General features: G+C 51.7%; 1 protein-coding gene across 3 annotated transcripts in view; it reads left to right on the top strand.

Moving 5' to 3' along the window:
- Position 1: 1 nt before the first annotated feature.
- Positions 2-17669, top strand: part of LIG1 (DNA ligase 1) — a 37186-nt gene continuing 19518 nt past the window's right edge. The window contains exons 1-9 of one of the 3 annotated variants that reach the window (XM_032324563.1): positions 3-271; positions 7026-7097; positions 8618-8707; positions 9220-9355; positions 11173-11299; positions 14043-14138; positions 15496-15597; positions 16488-16607; positions 16775-16850. In XM_032324563.1, the coding sequence (XP_032180454.1) occupies positions 7081-7097; positions 8618-8707; positions 9220-9355; positions 11173-11299; positions 14043-14138; positions 15496-15597; positions 16488-16607; positions 16775-16850 (764 nt within the window). In that variant the 5' untranslated portion in view covers positions 3-271; positions 7026-7080. Of the gene's footprint in view, positions 272-6429; positions 6458-7025; positions 7098-8617; positions 8708-9219; positions 9356-11172; positions 11300-14042; positions 14139-15495; positions 15598-16487; positions 16608-16774; positions 16851-17669 lie in introns of those variants that run through there. The other 2 variants (XM_032324564.1, XM_032324565.1) reach the window with 2 other exon arrangements.

Here is a 17669-nt window from a genome sequence, read left to right as displayed (position 1 = left end):
GGCGCGGACCGTTTCCCATCGTGCTCTGCGGGAGGGCTCACCCTGCTTCACCTCTTTCCTAGCAGCCTCCGGCCGGGGAGACTACAACTCCCAGCGTCCTCCGAGAGGCAGCGGCGGCGCTGACGACTCCCGGGCCCCGCCCCCTATACCGCCCCCGCCCGCCAAAGTCTGCGCGCGAATTCCGTGGCGCGAATTGAGGGCTGCAGTCGGGCGACTAGTGGTTCCGGGTGTGACGCGCAGGACAGCGAAGCGCGGGGCCGGCGAGAGGCAGGTGAGGCCGCCGACGCGGGGCTGGGAAACTTGGGGGGGTGCGCGCCTGTCGTACGCTCCGGACCGGCGGCTCCGCCGGGTCGGTCGGCTGCCGAGGAGCCGGCGTGGGGTACGCTCAGGCGGCCGAGAGCGCGGCGAGGAAGGGAGAGCGCCGGCAGCAGGTCGCTGCAGGGCATTGGGGGGGGGGGGGTCGGCCGGAGGTAGAGGGCCAGGTAGAGGGTAGAGAGGGCCGGAGTCTGTAGGACTCGGAGGGGTTTGAATAGAGGCCTGGGAGGCGGGGCTACTGCGGGGGGCGTGGTCACCGTAGCTCGAGGGGCGGGGCCCCGGGGGGAGACCCCGTGGGCGGGGCCATTGGAAATTGGGTGGTCGGGGAGACTGGCCCTCCTGAAAAGGGGTGGGGGCCAAGTTTGTTAGTGGGCGGGGCCAGACGCTAGGAGGTGTGGCCGGCAAAGGGTTCACGGATGGGGGAGAAGTGGGGTGGGTTTTAGACCGTGTCGGGGGAGGATCCAGCTGGACAGAGGTCGGGCAGAGAGAGGTCAGAGGTCTGGTCCAGGTTTATGCTTTTGGAAATGTGGGGACCCTTTTGTATAGGGAGATGTTTGGCTTTTGGATGCCTGATGAGGGGGGCGGAGCAGAGGTAGTGTTGGACCGCACAGTTGGAAGGCCAAGGCCTGGGAAGGGAGGGGGCCTTGGAGAGAGTAACTCAAAGGTCTGGGTTTATTGTTCTCCTAAAGGGTGGAGGGAGGGCCAGAGGAGCTTGGGGAGCGGAGAGAGAAGGATATTGATGTTCTTAGGTGAGGGGGAGTCTTGAAAGGTAAGGTAAGGCAAGGGGTGGGGCGGGGTGCACTTGGCTGGGAGAAGAGATGAGCAAGTAGAAAGGAAGGCTGGCCTCTGAAAGCCGAAGGGAATCATTGAGAGACAGCGGGACATGGGATTAAGAACACATCGCTTCTAGTTCTCCAAACCCATTTCATCCTGTTTGAATCTCTGACCTGTTAGCCTCAGGGAAGCATGACGGAAAGGCCAGTGGAGTCTAAGTAAAACCTCCTAATTTCATCTTATCTTAGGATCCCTAGGAGCTTGTTAAGCTTGCAGATCCCCCTTCTATTCCCAGCGCTTCTGATTCACTAGGCCTGGGAGTGTGCTAGAATATTTTACATGTAATCCCAGGTGGTTCTTAGAACTGGCTCTCTGTGTTTCTGGTATCCACCATAGGCTGGCTGTGTGGCCCTGTCGCTTTCCTTCCCCTGTCCCAACTTCCTCATTGCCTTTTGGGGGATGCTGAGCTGTTCTGAGCTTCGGGGGATGAGAGTAGCATACTTAGGGGAATGGTGTAAAATACTTCCCATGGGTGGACGTTGGTCAGGGGAACAGACAGGTTAGGAAACGTGAGCTTTTATTAACAAGAAGAAAAAGACAAGCCTTTTGATCCTCAAGCTGTTTAAAGACCCTTTGGGGGTGTCTGGGTGGCTCAAATGGTTGGACATCTGCCTTTGGCTCAGGTCTTGATCTCCGGGTCCTGGGGTCGAGCCCCATGTCAGGCTCTCAGCTCACTGGGGAGTCTGCTCCTCCCTCTCCCGCTGCCTTTCCCCCTGCTTGTGCGCTTTCTCTCTCTCTCTTGAGAAAAAAAAAGTGAAAACCCTTTGATATCATGCTCCTTGTCACATGGCCTGCAGGTTTTGAAAGATCCTGCTTATGAACCTTAAACTTGTTAGCAATGATGTTTTTGTTATCCTGATTTTTTAAAAAAAGATTTACTTATTTATTTGGAACAGGGGAGGAGCAGAGGGGGAAGGGGAGAAAGAGTCCCAAGCAGGCTCCACACCCAGTGGGGAGCCCGACACGGGGCTCGATCTCACGACCCTGAGATCATGACCTGAGCCAAAACCAAGAGTTGGAAGCTTGACCAACTTTGCCCCCCAGGCACCCCTGTTACCCTGATTTTTAAATAAAGGCATACATGTGGGCCAATGCATTCAATACCAGGCACTGTTTTAAGTCCTGTGGCCATATCACTGAACAAAATGAACAAAATCCTTATATTTATGGAACTGCTCATTTTAGCCGCGCACTGCTAAACAGAGTCGAAGCTAGCCCCACTTAAATTTAAGCTCATTAGAAACAGATGAAAATCTCGGCTCCCCTGTGGCACTAGCTGCATTTCAAATGCTTGAAGCCACATATGGATAGAGTGACCTCCTTGGACTCCACAGGTACAGAAGGTCTCGATCACACAGAAAATTGTGTTAGAAGCACTACTCTAGAGAGTGACACCAATTCTAATTTGTGCTAACTGCAGGGAAGGAAGAGAGTGAGGGTTAGCTCAGCCGGCTGGGCGTGGGGGCGGCCCAGCCTGCGCTCTGAGCAGTGGGATGCTGAGTAGTGGGAGGCAGCGTCCTTGGGATTCATGGGTCAGTGAATTTGGGGTTTGAGAAAAGAGGTGAATCAGGTCAATCAACAATCCAAGGGTTTTTGGTTTTGTGTTTTAAAAGATTTTATTTATTTATTTGAGAGAGAGCATACAAGTAGGGGGAGGTAAAGGGAGAATCAGACACCCCACTGAGCAGGGAGCCCAACGCAAGAGTCGATCCCAGGACCCTGAGATCATGACCTGAGCTGAAGGTAGATGCTTAACCAACTAAGCCGCACTCAGTTTTTTGTTTTTTTAAATAAAAAAAATTAAATGTAAAAAAAATTAAGTGAACTTACTCTTTTCACTGTACAGTTCTGTCCATTTTGAAATGTGTAGAATTGTGTGAACACCATCACCATCAAGATACTGCAGTTTCATCACTCCAAAAAGTGATTCTCGGGTTTCCCTTCCCTAGGTACACCTGCAGCCATCCGTCCCTCTGCCTCCCTGCAGTGCACCCGACCACTCCTTTTTATTGCCATGGGAGTGTAAATTAGCTTAGTTTAGTTCATCCTATAGTGGGATACTGTTCGGCAAGTAAAAGCATTGTATGCTGTACCATAGTTGGTTCGTCCATTCTCCATGGGAGGACATTTGGATCATTTTTGGTGACGATAAACGGGTCCACGGCTATAAACATTGGCTTACAGGGGTTTGTGTGCACATAAGAGTTCTCTGGGGAACTCCCTCGGAGTGGGGTTGCTGGGTCATATGGTAAGCGTACGCTTCACCGTCTGAGAAACTGCCAGGCTTCTCCAGAAGTGCCCATACCATGTTGAATTCCCACCAGAAAAGTGTGAGACTTCCCATTGTTCCCATCCTCACCAGCTCCCAATATTGTCGTATTTTCTTTTGTTTTATTTTTAATGGTTAAATAGGCATGAAGTAGAGTCCAGGGTTTTTGACCAGAGCAATTGGATGACAGAAGCTACCAATGCAGAGATGGGAGAAGTAATAGTGTATGTGTGTGTGTGTGTGTGTGTGTGTGTGTGTGAGAGAGAGAGAGAGAGAGAGAGACAGAAAACTGGACTTTGGTTTTGGTCCCAATGAGCTGGAAATGTTGGTCAGACATCTAGATGTCTGAAAGCCAGCAGGATGCTGGCCAGAAAGCCAGCAGGATGTGCCCTTGAGTTTAAGGGCTAGCGACAGCCAGAGTGACACGGTTGGGGGCCCTGACAGAGTACATTGAAGCCATCGGATTGGATAAGATCTTAAAGGGGGCAGATATAAACGGGACAGAGAGGGGGCTAAAGATTGGGCCTGGGGGCATAGCAACAGTTAGAAAGGGGTGCCTGCCGGCTCAGTGGGTTAAGCTTCTGCCTTCAGGTGAGGTCATGATCCCAGAGTCCTGGGATCGAGCCCCACATTGGACTTCTGCTCAGCAGGGAGTCTGCTTCTCCCTCCGCTCCTCACCCGGCTCATGCTCTCTCTCTCTAATAAATAAAATCATAAAAAAAAGTCTTTAAAATAATAATAAAAAAGAATGTTAGCTGCCATCTTAGCTCTCTGTCGCTACTGTACCAGCTCCCCCGCTTTGCCCCTTACAAGCTCTGTGATTCCAAGTATCTTTCTGTGCCTGTCTTCTCGATGGCGACATGGGGAGAAAAATGAAAGATGTTTGCTTGGATTGTTGGGAGGTATTGGTTAACGTGATCGTTTTACACTGGGTGTCTCAGTAGCCTCAAGATCTAAGGGCCACCCACCACCCCTTCAGTCCCAATACAGGGGGACCCCTGCCCTCATCACCCTCAAGAATTGGTAGTGTTTGGAGTGCCTGGGTGGCTTAGTTGGTTAAGTGGGTTAAGTGAGTTAAGCCTCCACTTCTGCTCAGGTCACGATCTCAGGGTCCTGGGATCGATCCCCACATCAGGCTCTCTGCTCAGCAGGGAGCCTGCTTCCCCCTCTCTCTCTGTCTGCCTCTCTGCCTACTTGTGATCTCTCTCTCTGTGTCAAATAAATAAATAAAAATCTTTAAAAAAAAAAAAGAATTGGTAGTGGTTAAGGACATGGACTTGGGAGCTGGACACCTGTCTTCAGATCCTGGCTTCACAACCCATTAGGCTGTGTGGCCTTGAGCAAATCACTTGATCTCTGCTTCCTTTGCCTCCTTCATAAAATCAGGATAATAACGAATTGTAGATTTTGTGGGAATTAATTCGTATAAAACCTGGTTCCTAGGAAGCACCCCAGTTAATAAAGTTGTTTTTTTTTTTTTTTACAGAAAAAATATTAAGTGAAAAAAAAAATATCCAGGTTTTACATAGATTCTGTTGAAATTTCAAAGGCAGTTATGGAGGGTGTCTGAAGTCTGGGAAATAACTTTGGGAGGAGATGGGAGGAAATAAGCCTGGCCCCCTAGCTCTGGAGCTCCCAGTCTGATTGAAAAGATGAACTGTGACGTCATCAGGAGGTCACAGCGTCGGCACAATATGTGTGAGAAGTACTAGTTAACTGCCCCAGGAGGTCAGGAAATGGAGTTTATTCTAGCAGGTGCCCAGGGGAGGCTTCTAGACATCAATCCAGTGCTCAGATCTAGACAGGAGGGACTGGCTCCTGGGGGTCAGGGAGGGCACTCCCCAGAGGGAGCCTGGAGGAAGGGGGTAGGAGGTTGGATCATAAAATTTGAACAGTTCTGTGGGTCTGGATTTACTGTTTGTTTTAATTGAATGGATAGGAAATATGCAGGGTTTAAAATAAAATCGGGATAGAGCTATGCGGTGACTGGTCTCGTTCACACCCCTACTCCCAGCCACCTAATGTGCCCCCCCTGACCACTTCTGTTGGCTTCCTGATTATCCTTCCAGAGTTTTTGTTTGGCAAACAAAAGCAGGACCAAAGAATAGATTGGTCTCTATTTTCTCCTGTCTTATGAAATCAGTAGCTTATTATGTCCGCTGTTCTGCCTCCTTTTTTTATTTATTATTACTGTTTAAAATGTGACTTAAAATACCTAGAACGTCTTTCTGTAGCAGGACATACATAGAGAATGTCTTCATTCTACCTTTTTTTTTTTTTTTTTTTTTACTTTTTATTTTGAAAGGATTACATAGACTTACCGGAAGTTATAAAAATAGTACACACCTATTTTCCCCAGTGGTGACATCTTACATAACCGTAGTCCAGTATCAAAACCAGGAAGCTGGGCCCTAAGCTAGACCACAGAGCTGGTTAAGCTGTGTGTGTGTGTGCACACACGCATGCACAGTTGAACCCATGTATAGATCTGTGTAACCATCACCGCAGTCGGGATACGGAACAGTTCTGTCCCCACAAAGGCTCTAGCTGTGCTGCCCCATTATAGCTGACCCCCCCCATCTTTTGTCCCTAAGCTCTGATCACCCCCGATCTCTTCTTCATCCTAAGTTTTGTCATTTGGAAAGCGTTCCATAAATGGAATCGTACAGTACGTAACTCTCTGAGATCTCCGTGATGTTTTTGCTCCTCGTTTCTGGTAAGAACATCCCTTAGAAACTGCTCAGCAGCTGGTCTGTATACACCAGTGGGTATAATTTAATGGACTGCCATGTTTCAGAGTTATTTGAGGATATTATGTAATCACCTAAAAACAGTTTTTTATTGATCTTTTTTTTTTTTTTACAAGATTTATTTATTTATTTTTACAGAGAGAGAGTGTGTGTGCGTGCGCGCACAAGCGGGGGAGCAGTGGCAGAGAGAGAAGGAGAAGCAGGTTCCCCACTGAGCGGGGCTCCATTCCGGGACCCTGGAATCTTGACCTGAGCCAAAGGCAGACGCTTAACCAACTGAGCCACCCAGGTGCCCCAGTTTTTTGCTGATCTTAAAACTTAACTTCTCCCCCAAAAAACCCCAAACAAAACTGGAAAAGAAAAATACCTGTAGGCCTTCATTGTGCCTTCCTATTAGATGAGAAGCAGGCTTCATATGATCAGGGAGGCTTCTTATCTTGCTCTGACTTAGGACTTTCTCTTCACTCATAAATCTCGGCAGCAAATCAGTTTGGTCATGAAAATGGGAGGTTTTTTTCTTTTCTTTTTTTTTAAGATTTTATTTATTTGACGGAGATCATAGGTAGGCAGAGAGGCAGGCAGAGAGAGAGGGGAAGCAGGCTCCCCGTTAAGCAGAGAGCCCGATGCGAGGCTCGATCCCAGGACCCTGGGATCATGACCTGAGCCGAAGGCAGAGGCTTAACCCACTGAGCCACCCAGGCGCCCCCAAAATGGGAGTTTCTTGTCAGTGAGGAAACTCATGTTTCTGATTTTATGGATTTTTTTTTCTTTCTTTTTCTCTCTGAAAGAAGGAGGGTTACGTGTTTTGATCTGTGCTCAACCAGTAGTCTCACCAAGGATCTGGATTTCTGTTTCAGGAGCAGCAGCTGGAGAAGAGGAGGAGGAGAGGGGAAGGGAGAATTCTGGCCCATCATGCAGCGAAGTATCAGGTGAGAACCCACCCACGCCCCCGCCCCACCGTCTCACAAGCGCTGAGATCTCTGTTTCTCTGTTTCTGCGCCTTTTCTTGGAAGAACACAAGTTAGTCTGCAAATCAGAATTTCCAGAAGCTGAGCAGTGCAGAACATGGGCATGGAATCGGGAGGATGGGTGGTGCAACCAGAGTTTTTTAGCTGAAGGTTCAGAAACACTGACCTAGTGGTTCACAGTCAGTGTTTGACCCCCTCCGCCCAGGGGACAGCCAGCTGTGTCTGGAGATGTTCTTAGTTGTCACAACTAGGGGGAGAAGGGGCCTTGTGATGAGCGTAGGGGCTGGGCATAGTTGCTGCTGACACCCCCCACAACGAAGAATGATCTGGCCTGAAACATCAGTGGTGTCCAGAGTGGGAAAGCCTGTCTTACAAGCCGGCTTCAGGAAAACCAGACAGGGAGTTACATGGCTTGTGTAGTTGAAACCTTCCAGAATTAATGACCTCGGGGTTCGGAATTCGAGAGGGTGTCCAGATAGGATGGTGGAGGGGCTGCTCCTAGAAGGAGGGGATGGATTCTAGACCAGACACCGACACCCCCTCTTTGCCCCAGCTGAGACCTGGGAGGTCACAGATCACAGGCTGCGTTTTTCTCATGTGATGACGAGTCTGGGCATAGTCTGTCCTGGGCTCATGGTGCCCTTCCATGGCTTTTTTGCCCCTGGCTGGGCTGGGCTGGGCTTGATCAGTTGATTGACTGACTGACCACTAGTTATGTGTTAATTTTGGACCCGTTTTAAACGTACAGAAAAGTTGTAGCAATAATAGGGCCCATTCTTGGAACCTGGCACCCGGCTTCCACCGTTGACGTCTCGTGGCCTATTGGTCACAGTGAGGGACCAGCATTGTTGCGTTCCTGTTAACCACACTCCACACTTTATTCCGACCTCCCCAGTGTACCTTCTAATGCTGTTCTCTGTTCCCAGGACCCAGCTCGGAGTACTGTGTTACGTTTAGTTATCGTGCCCCCTCGGTTCCCTCTGGTGGTTCCGGGTGACAGTTTCTCGGACTCTGTTTGTCAGGATACCTGCAGACGGTCCCCCAATGTGTCTGATGTTGTTCTCATAACTAGAGGGGGCTCAAGGCAGTGAAGCAAGGTAGCCTCTCATCCCCTCATAGTAGGGATGCAGAACATCCCCGGGTCAGGAGAGTGTGGGTGAGGCCTCTCCACCTTACCCTTCTGTGGTCCCTTGTCAGTGCTCAGTTCTCTGGAAGCCAGCACTCGGGCTGGCCAGTCTCAAGTGGAGGGACAATACCTTGCCTTAATGATTTTTTCCAGCACACTTCACACCTCCTGACCTTTTCTGTTTAGTTATTTAACAGCTACCTCTTCTACGGAGTCAACCCCTTGAGGGTGGGGACTTGTTGTCTTTGTCTCCACTGACTCCCCAGTGCAGAGAGGCTTTGGCACATCGGAAGCACTTACCTGATTCTTCGTGCAGTTATCGTTCCCATTTTCCCCTCCTTCTGTGCTCCTCCAGGTCATTTTTCTACCCCAAGAATGAGGGCAAAGTGAAAAAGCCAGAGAAGGAGACCTCCAACAGCGTCAGAGAGACGGAGCCGCCTCCAAAGTACGTAATGGGATGAGGACATGGTGAATTTGTTCCTTTGTAAGTCAGGACTCCCTTGGCTCTAAGCGTGTCAAACCCAGCTCAGAATGTCTGGGAGTCCTAAAGGGAATTTTTTGACTTCAGTAATTGGGACATCGAAAGGCATAGATCCAGCTTCAGGCACAGCTGTATCCAGGGCCTCCGCCTTGTCAAAGCGAGTTGGCAAGTCCAAGTTCCGGGAGTAAGACAACTGTGGGCAGGCATTCAGGAGCAAGGTGCATGCATCAGTCCTATCCCTTCCATTGTCTCGGTCAGGACCCATCACAAGGCTGTTCCCACCTCCAGGGGAGGCTGGGAAGGATAGTCTCAAGCTGTGGATGGACGATTAAGAATGTATGCTAAGGAGCACCTAGAAAAAGCTCATGGGATGCTTGAATGAGAAGGAGAGGAATGGGACCTAGTGGAAGGGCTGGAACATTCGGGAAGGACCCCCTCTTTGCCTGCCAGAGCACCCCCATTTTCCCACCTTCCAGGATGGCACTGAAGGAGCGGAATGGAGAGGTGCCTGAGAGCGATTCTCCAGTGAAGAGGCCGGGGCGGAAGGTGGCCCGGGTCCTGGGCAGTGAAGGGGAGGAGGAGGACGAGGCCCTCACGCCCTCCAAAGGCCAGGTAGGTCCCCACAAGCCTGCCCACCGTGACTGGAAGAAGCCATCGTTCCCAGCAGCCTCTGACGCGGAGTGTAGGCCAGCTGCTCAGTTGCTCATGCCCCAGGTGGTGGACGAGTTGAGCGGCCGTGCCCTGGAGCAGATGGACGGCCTGGTCTGCACAGTTCGGCTCCACCTGCGCCCCGTGGCCTGGGGCAGGCTCCGGCCCTCGGTCTTCAGCCGCCTCACCTGTACCATATGCCCCCCGGAAGCACCTACCGTTCGGGGTGACTCTGAGCAGGAAGAGTCCACCTATGGATCTGAGAACAATGCATGAGCCAGAATTAGGGCTCAGAGACCCATCCCATCTCTCCTATTGTCAGAGGGTTTTTCACCTTTTCCAGAGACCTTGGCTTGCTTCCTTCTTTTGCTCCAAAGTTGCCCAGTGGGCAACCGATTGGTGACCTTAATTCTCTCTGCAGCCTTAATTGCCCTTTGCCATGTAACCAAATATATTCACGGGTTCCAGGGACAAGAAGGGGCCATCTTTAGGAGGTTGGACTTTTCCCCGTGGCCTCTAGGGATGTGTGGAATAGTTTTGAGCAGGAGAGGGACAGAGGTGGCTTTGGGTCCTGAGCCTTCCCAACATCCTTTTGGGGCCTCCACCCATCAGGGTGCAAATAGAGAGAAACCACATGAGTGATTTGAGCAGAGAGAGTTTAAGACAAAGAATTACCAACTAGGTATGCAGTTCTCAAGCGGGTCACTGCAGGAGCGAAAGAGAACTGGAAGGCGTCATGGAGGTGGCAGCTGTTGGGGGCAGCTGCCACCCTGGGAGCTGTGGACCTGGCAGTGAGACCTTCAGATGCCAGCTGGCGCCCGCTGGGCTCTCTGAGTTTACAGGTGGTGCCTGAGGGCCTGGTTAGATCTTTGTGACAGGCGCTGGGCGGCAAGCGACAGCATCCATGGGGCATCACGTCTTGGGCCCTGTGAGTGTTGGAAATGCTGTAAATCGGATCTGCCTGTTGCAGGCCTCTCTCATGCCTTGTTGTGGTGCTGCCTGCCCTGGAGCTTTCTGCCAGAACAGGAAAGGGGTTTGCAGAGTCCCAGCCTCATGAGGGGGAGTGGACGGGGTAGGCATGAAGCTGCGAGACTGTCACTTAATAACGGGCAGAGGGCCCTGTAAGATGAGTTAGGGATTGAAACTAACATACAAATAACGGGCTTAAACAAGGTAGGAATTTATTTCTCCTTCTAATGAGCACAAAAAGTCCAGGATTAGCATGGCAGTCTCTCAGCGTCAGAGACGCAGGCTGCTTCTGTACCATTATTTTTATCCTAGAATACCTTGTCCAAGCAAGTGTCCATTTTCGGCTAGTGAGAAGAGCAAGGCATTCCATGGGAAGTGTACACCCTTATCCCTTGTATTGCACTGTGTAGAAGGCTCCTGGCCACGCCTACCTGCAAGGGAGGCTGGGAAGTGTGGTTCTCGGGCTTCCAGCCATGCCTAGCTGCAAGGGAGGCTGGGAAGTGTGGCTCTTAGACTCTGGGCTGCACCTAGCTGCAGGGGAGGCAGTGAAATGTGGTTTTTAGTTGGGCCATTATATGTTTAGCTAAAAATCAAAAGTTCTGTTACTTTAGAAAAAAAGAGAGTTGTTATTGTTGTCCTTGATGGGGACATCTGGCGCCCTGAAATTTCACAGGAGAGTAAGGAGGCTAAGGCCCGGGTTAAGAGGAGCCCTGAACGAGGACAGGGAACTCTCTACCCCCAACTGGAAAAGGACAAGGAGGTAGCTACTCTTTCCCCTCCTCACTCAAGAATTGCTTTTTCTTGCTTTCCAGAAGCCTGCCCCGGGCTCTCCACAAGTCTCCCCTCCCAGCCCTGTCACATTGCCCGAGAGCAGCCCTCCCCTCTCCAGCACCTCTCCTGTGAACATCTCCCCAGCAGGGATCCCGAAGCGGCGGACTGGTGAGGACACACAGGCCCCTGCCCCCTTCCCTTGCCTGTCTTTGTTTCTGCAAGGATTTTTTCACCAGGCAGCCAGCCTCGTGACAGCTCCGATCTTAGCGCTGTGGTTGAGAGCGTGGCTTCGTCATCCACTGGCTGTGTGACCCTGGGTAAATGACTTACCTTCTTAGAAATCAAAGCAAAGCTTCATTACTTTATCTGTAAAACAAGATGATAACAATGACAGCATTTCTCATGCAGAGATTAAGAGGAAATATGCGGAAACTACTTGGACCTGGGCCCGGCCCATAGCGAGTGCTCAGGATGTGTTGGTTATTGTGACCACAGGTACGGCCGTGAGGGAGGCAGCACGGCTCGCTCTGGGAGCACAGTGAAGAGGGAAACTTGCAGAAGAGAGATTCGCCCAGCCGAGCCCTGAAGGACAAGGAAGAGGGTTAACGGCAGAAGGAAGTAGACATTGAGAAGGCCCTTCAGGGCACTGATGGCTTGATGTGTTGGTGCTTAGCGCAGCAGGTTGGGGACCCCCAGTGGGGACACTGGAGAAGGTCCATGGAAAACCAGCCTGAGGAATGGCACCTCTGTCCCCCGGGGGATCCCCCCGAGGGATCGGGAGTGTTTTGAACAGGGTGGGGAGGCACCGGTGAGAGACCCTCACGTGATGCTCGGTGACAGGTGTGGCAGGTGCGGCCGAGGGACCCAATGTTCAGTGCTGCAGCATTTTCGTTAAGTTTAAGTGTGCAAGCGGATGCCGGATTGAGTCAGCGAGGACTCTCAGGCACGTTTAGAAGGACTTGGGTGTATAAATCTTCTTCGGCTTTAAATTCTGTGAAATCCAAACACAGATCCGCTGTCTTTGAGAAAAACTTAGCGCCCAGTTGAGATGTGCTGACGGCACCTTGGGCTTCGAAGACAGCACGGAAAAGAGAGCGTTCGTTATTTTAACATTGAAAACACAACACGTTGGAGTTAATAGTGTTTTTGGATACATTGGGTTATATAAACTGTGTTATTAAAACAAAGCGTATCTGGATTTTTTTCTTTTCTCAGTATAGCTCCTGGCAAGTTTAAGATCAGGTCTGTGGCTCACCGTCTATTTCCATGGGGTGGTGCTAGTATGAGAAACAACACACCTGGGGGCGCCCGGAAGGCTCTGTCAGAAGAGCTCACAGCTTTTGATCTCGGGGTTGTGAGTTCGAGCCCCACGTTGGGTAGAGAGATTACTTAAAATTTAAAAAAATATATATACATAACACAGCTGAAACTAAGAGATGGTACGTGAATTACACTTGCATAAAAAACTTAAAATAAGTTTTTTGGGATTACAAAAAAGAAGAAAAGGAGTCTCAAGGGGTAATGGGGCTTGGCACTGTAGGAGCACAGAGTGGATAACACCTGAGCTGAGCCATGGAAGGTGGGGTAGTGTTGACCGGGCTGAGGCAGGGCTGGTGGGGGAGCCGGGCAGCCATGGGCAGCCCGCAGAGCTGAGCCACGTGGCACTCGGGGTGGCACACGCTGGCCTCTTTCTGGGGGATCGAGTACAGTTTGGGGAGCAGGGTGAGTTTGAGGACAGTGTGTGGTGGGGCTGGCCCCCAGAGGGCCTCGCGCACTAGGCCAGGAGCCTAGGTTTCGTCCTGGGGCTACTGGGGTGCCACAGGAGGGCTGCAGAACAGGGGGAGGGGCTCATCATGAAATAGCTAAGTGGCTCAGGGCGTGCCAGAAGCTCAGGGCTGACCCTGAGGTTGCTCCTGGGGGCAGGGGGTGTCAGGGAATTCTTTTAAGAGGAAAGGACTTCTGCACTCTGGTGTGGAGGGCCCCCAAACAGCAAGTGCCAGGGCCCAGAGTTGTGTTTGGGAACAGCAGGACTTCAGCCATGCTGGGAATGCAGGATTGTCAGGTGTGGGAAGTTAGAAAGTCAGCAGGAGAGAGGTGAGGTCGCACAGCAGCAAAAGATTTGCTTCTGGAATGGGGCGGTGGGGAAATGTGGCCAGCTTTCTGAGTAAGGGTGGACAGTGCCAGCAGCAGCTGATAGTAGACCTTTCTGTGACCATGCAAGGGAGCTACCAGGTCCAGGAGGCCAGGGGCAAGGGGACCGGTGACAATAAAAAAGCCGTAGCCTCAGTGAGTTCCTCACCATGCGTGAGCACCTTGCTTAGAGGCCTCTAGAAGCACCCTCTGGAGCTCCAAAACAAGCCTTCAGACACACGGCGTGTCTTTGGGGGGTGCAGAGAGCACGATGGTGAGTGATTCGGGGAAGGGGACACGGACAGCAGAAGACGGATGTTCAGGGCAGCTACTGCGTTTATGTGCAGGTCCCATCCATCACAAGCAAGGGCCCCTGTCAGGGCCTGTTGCTTCCCTACTGCATGTGGACTTCTGAGGCCCTGGAAGAGCCATCAGAGACACACGCTGATGGCAGATCCCAGGGGTGCTGATGAGGCCCTAAGGGCAGCTGCTAGAGTCGGCTCCGTGCTGGGCCGAATATGTCCTAGCATCACTTACACTTGGGGATTGTTTCCATTCTGTGCACTCGGGAGATGGAGGCACAGAGATTAAGTAACCTGCTCAGGGTCACACAGCCAGGAAGCAGCAGAGCTTGAAGGATGAAGTGTGCCTGGGGCAGAAGGGGAGAGGGTGCTGCAGCCTTCTCAGGGAGCCCCATCATAGTGGCCTGAGCTCATTGGGACGGGGTTGGGGAGTAGATGGGCCCACAAGGTCAATCATGCTGAGCCCTTTGTCTTCCCAGCTCGGAAGCAGCTTCCTAAGCGGACAATCCAGGATGTCCTGGAGGAGCAGGCCAAGGACGAGGACAGAGAGGCCAAGAGGAAGAAGGAGGAAGAAGGTGAGGCACCAGGAGGAGGGGGAGCGAGAGAGAGAGAGAGAGAGTTGGAAGGTGCTTGGTGGGGAATCTGGAAGGGTGGGGGCCTCTCCCAGAGGCCAGGCTGTGAGGATCCCCGGTCTGATGTCTGTGTCCCTGAATCCGGATGTGTCCATCAGAAGCCCACACACCGACACAGGCATTTGGGTTATGAGAGCGTTTTGAAATGCAATCATTTGGGCCACTTTAATTTAGGATTCATTCATAGGCGGTTTCCCATTTTTACCCTGTTTTTCTGTTTGTGTTGATGGAGAATGTTTTCCTCTCCACGACTTCTTTGTTCTTAGAAACGTGACCAGGAGGCAGAGATCCCCAGTCTTGCAACAGCACCCTTAGTGTCTAAGTAAATTGATGATGGCCCCTTCGGGCCAGCACCTCAACGGTGCCATTTATTAAGTAGCTATGTCCGGACAACTGTTGATGTTCTAGAAACTTGGGCATTTGATAAAAAGGCACTTGTCCAGTGAAAGGAAAGTACTCTTCTTTGTTTCATCCTTAAAAGAATCACAGTGAGTTTCTAACTGAGGATGTGTCCTGCTCTCCGCACAATTGCCCAAACTTTGGAATCCCCCGTTCCCCGTTCACACTGGTTTTTGTGCAGCCACGGGAAGGAAGCCCAGCCTTGTGGACAGGTGAGGGCAGGAGCTGCAAGGCCATGGGGGCTAAGGACGCTGAAATCTGGAAGACCTCGAGCTAGTAGTTCCCGCCGTCACCAGCAGGTGTCCCCAGTGTCCCCTGGAACAGGAAACAACCACTGGTCCCGTGGGGCCCGTGTGCAGCCTTGACTTATGCCAGTGTTTGTTTACTAAAAGCCCCTCGCTAGGCTCCCCCGTCTTTTAGTCCGTATCCACCATTACTGTGAATTGTGCATTTTTAGCCAGCGTCAGTGTCTGGGGCCATGGGAGGGCAAGGAAGCTGCTTGGTTTTTCACAAGTTCGCTTACACAGTGTGTATTGTCCTAGAAGTCTGGGGGTTTTTCCAGTTTAAAACATACTTCATTTTTACCTACATCAAGTTATCATGTACATTTAGAACTCTTCCCAGTCGTATCTTGCGGTGAATAATTTTAGACGTTGGTAAGAAGACACTGGCTGGTTGTGTCCGTCTCTGGCTGCCTGGGCGCTCATGCACGGGGTGTGGATTCCGTGGACGCCCGGCCGTGCCTGGGGCGGGGCAGGAGCGGGCTCACCCCTCCCGTCGCTTTACAGACATGCTTGATGGGCACAGGAGCAAATGGGGGCGGGACATCTCGGGAGCTGAAATGTCCCTGGGGATCAGAATAATTCTTTTTTTTGCCATGTGACTTTTCTGTTATCCAAAGCTGAGACCCCACCAGAAAGCCTCACAGAGCCTGAAGTGACCCAAAAGAAAGAAGCAGAGGGAGGGGAGCAGCCCGTGACGTCCCCTGAGCACCCAGAGACCTGTGAGTTTCCAGTCCCCCGGTGGCCCCGGCTCTCTGGTTTTGGGTTGGATATCTTACAAGGCCAGTTTATTTTCTTTTTTAAAAGATTTTTATTTATTTGAGAGAGAGAGAGAGCACAATCTGGATGAGGGGCAGAGGAAGAAGCAGATTCTCCATTGAGCAGGGAGCCCTATGCGGGACTCGATCCCAGGACCAGGACACTGGGATCATGACCTGAGCCGAAGGCAGACACTTAACCGACTAAGCCACGCAGGTGCCTCCCTGAGGCCAGTTAATTTTAAGTAAGACTCAAAAGTGTTGTTAAAATGCAAATTCTAAGGGAATCAGAGGTTTTACTGCATTCGTTGTTTATTCGTTGTTTTTACGGCTAAAATCCACGCCTCCCCCCCCATGCACATGGGAAAGAAGAGCCAGTCATCCCTCAACAAAATACTTGTATCTTTGAGAAATCACGGGTACTAAGCGTTACTAACCGAGGGATAGTTGATGAAGTTAGCCCAGCGGAGCTGCGGGTTTTTGAGGTTCCAGCTCCAGCCGGGTGCCTGGGAACCTCCGGTGTGCAACACAGCCACATGGGGTTGTGGATGCGGACCGTACTCGATTTCCTGCCAACTGCAGCAGAAGTGGGAACATTTTCTTCCCACTGAGATCATGCTGGGATTTCTTTTTAAACCATTGTCCGTAAAGTCTCCGGTCTCAGGCCGGACGCTAGGGAGAACTCTTTTACTACTGACAGAAAGGCATCAGACTCCAGGGGCTCAGCGCTTATGCACAGAAAGGAAAAGGGCGGAACCACGGGTGTTTTCTGTCTGTGGAGTCAGAACGCTGTGGGTGACCAGCGAAGTCCCGGGGTGAAAGTTGGCATCCCCAACCGACGTCTCTCGCTTTAGCGGCAGATTCCCCACCGGACAGCACCTCGGAGCCTGAGGTGGCCAGGAAGCAGGAGGCTCAGGAGGAGGACCCAGTCAAGCCGCCCCCCAGAGCTCCCAAGACGGTCAGCAGCTTCTTCGGTGAGTGTCTGCCGCCCCTCGGCTCCCGGCCGCGCAGGGAGGAGGCAGGCGGGCCTTTCCCCAGAGCGCACCCCGCCCCGTGGAAGTTCTGACCCCCGACTCCTGGCTTCACTGGCTGGTGGGGGCTCTCAGGAGGGGGACCCACAGTTGCCTGACTTCATTCCCAGCCCCCCGGAAACCAGCAACCAAGAAAGAAGGGAAAGAAGAGGGACCTGGCACTCCAAGACAGGAGGAGGCCAAGGGGTGAGTCTGTGTCGGCTGTCGAGTGGGGAGGATGGGGCGCTAAGGGGAGGCCTGTGGTGGGTCCAGATAATGCTGATTTGATTCTTTTACCAAAGAGACCAATGAGCATCTGAAATTCTTGCAGCTCGAACTGTTAGTGATTACGGTTGATTATAACAATGACAGTGTTTTGGGCATTCTTAATGTCATTTTTGTGCCCCAGTTGAGACTTTACTGGGGAGATTGAAAGGCGCTGTGTCAGCATGTGACGTCACTCTACGAATGGTCGGCTCCTTTTCTCACACACTGATTGTGCGTTGCATACGGGATGGTTTCTTTTAGGCTATGTTACTTCCAATTCTGCCCTGCTCCTGTGAAGGTAGAGGAGAGGGTATTTTAGCCATTTTATGGGCATTGGAACAATTGACCCCGAGGGGTTAGGTTGGCTTCCCCGGGTCACACAGGGAGGCAGTGGAGCAGGGGTGGGCCTGGGACTCGGGTCCCCCTGAATCCTGGGTCTGGGCTTTCCCTGGCTTCTGCCTCATCTTGCCTCCAGGGTATGTGCCTGTGCTTACATGTCTACGACTAAGTTTCTCTGACAAAATCAGCATCCTGCTATGCGCAAAGCTTTCTGTCTTGCTTTTTATTTCATGGGATTTGGTGATTTCTCTTATCCCATTCCCAGCCCAATCACTTGTCCATCTCTGATGACTGCCTAAAGGAGACCGACACACCTTCAGGACCTCTAGGCTCCTCACCTCAGAAATGGGGACATACTGGTGACAGAAAGCACACATTTGATCCGCTCTTAACTGTGGGCCGGCCACCGGGCGGCGTGCC

Source organism: Mustela erminea, chromosome 19 (genome assembly GCF_009829155.1).
Source record: "Mustela erminea isolate mMusErm1 chromosome 19, mMusErm1.Pri, whole genome shotgun sequence".
NCBI classification, from domain to species: Eukaryota; Metazoa; Chordata; class Mammalia; order Carnivora; family Mustelidae; genus Mustela; species Mustela erminea.
Note: the sequence above shows the minus strand (reverse complement) of the source record. Positions and strands in the feature narration are given on the sequence as shown.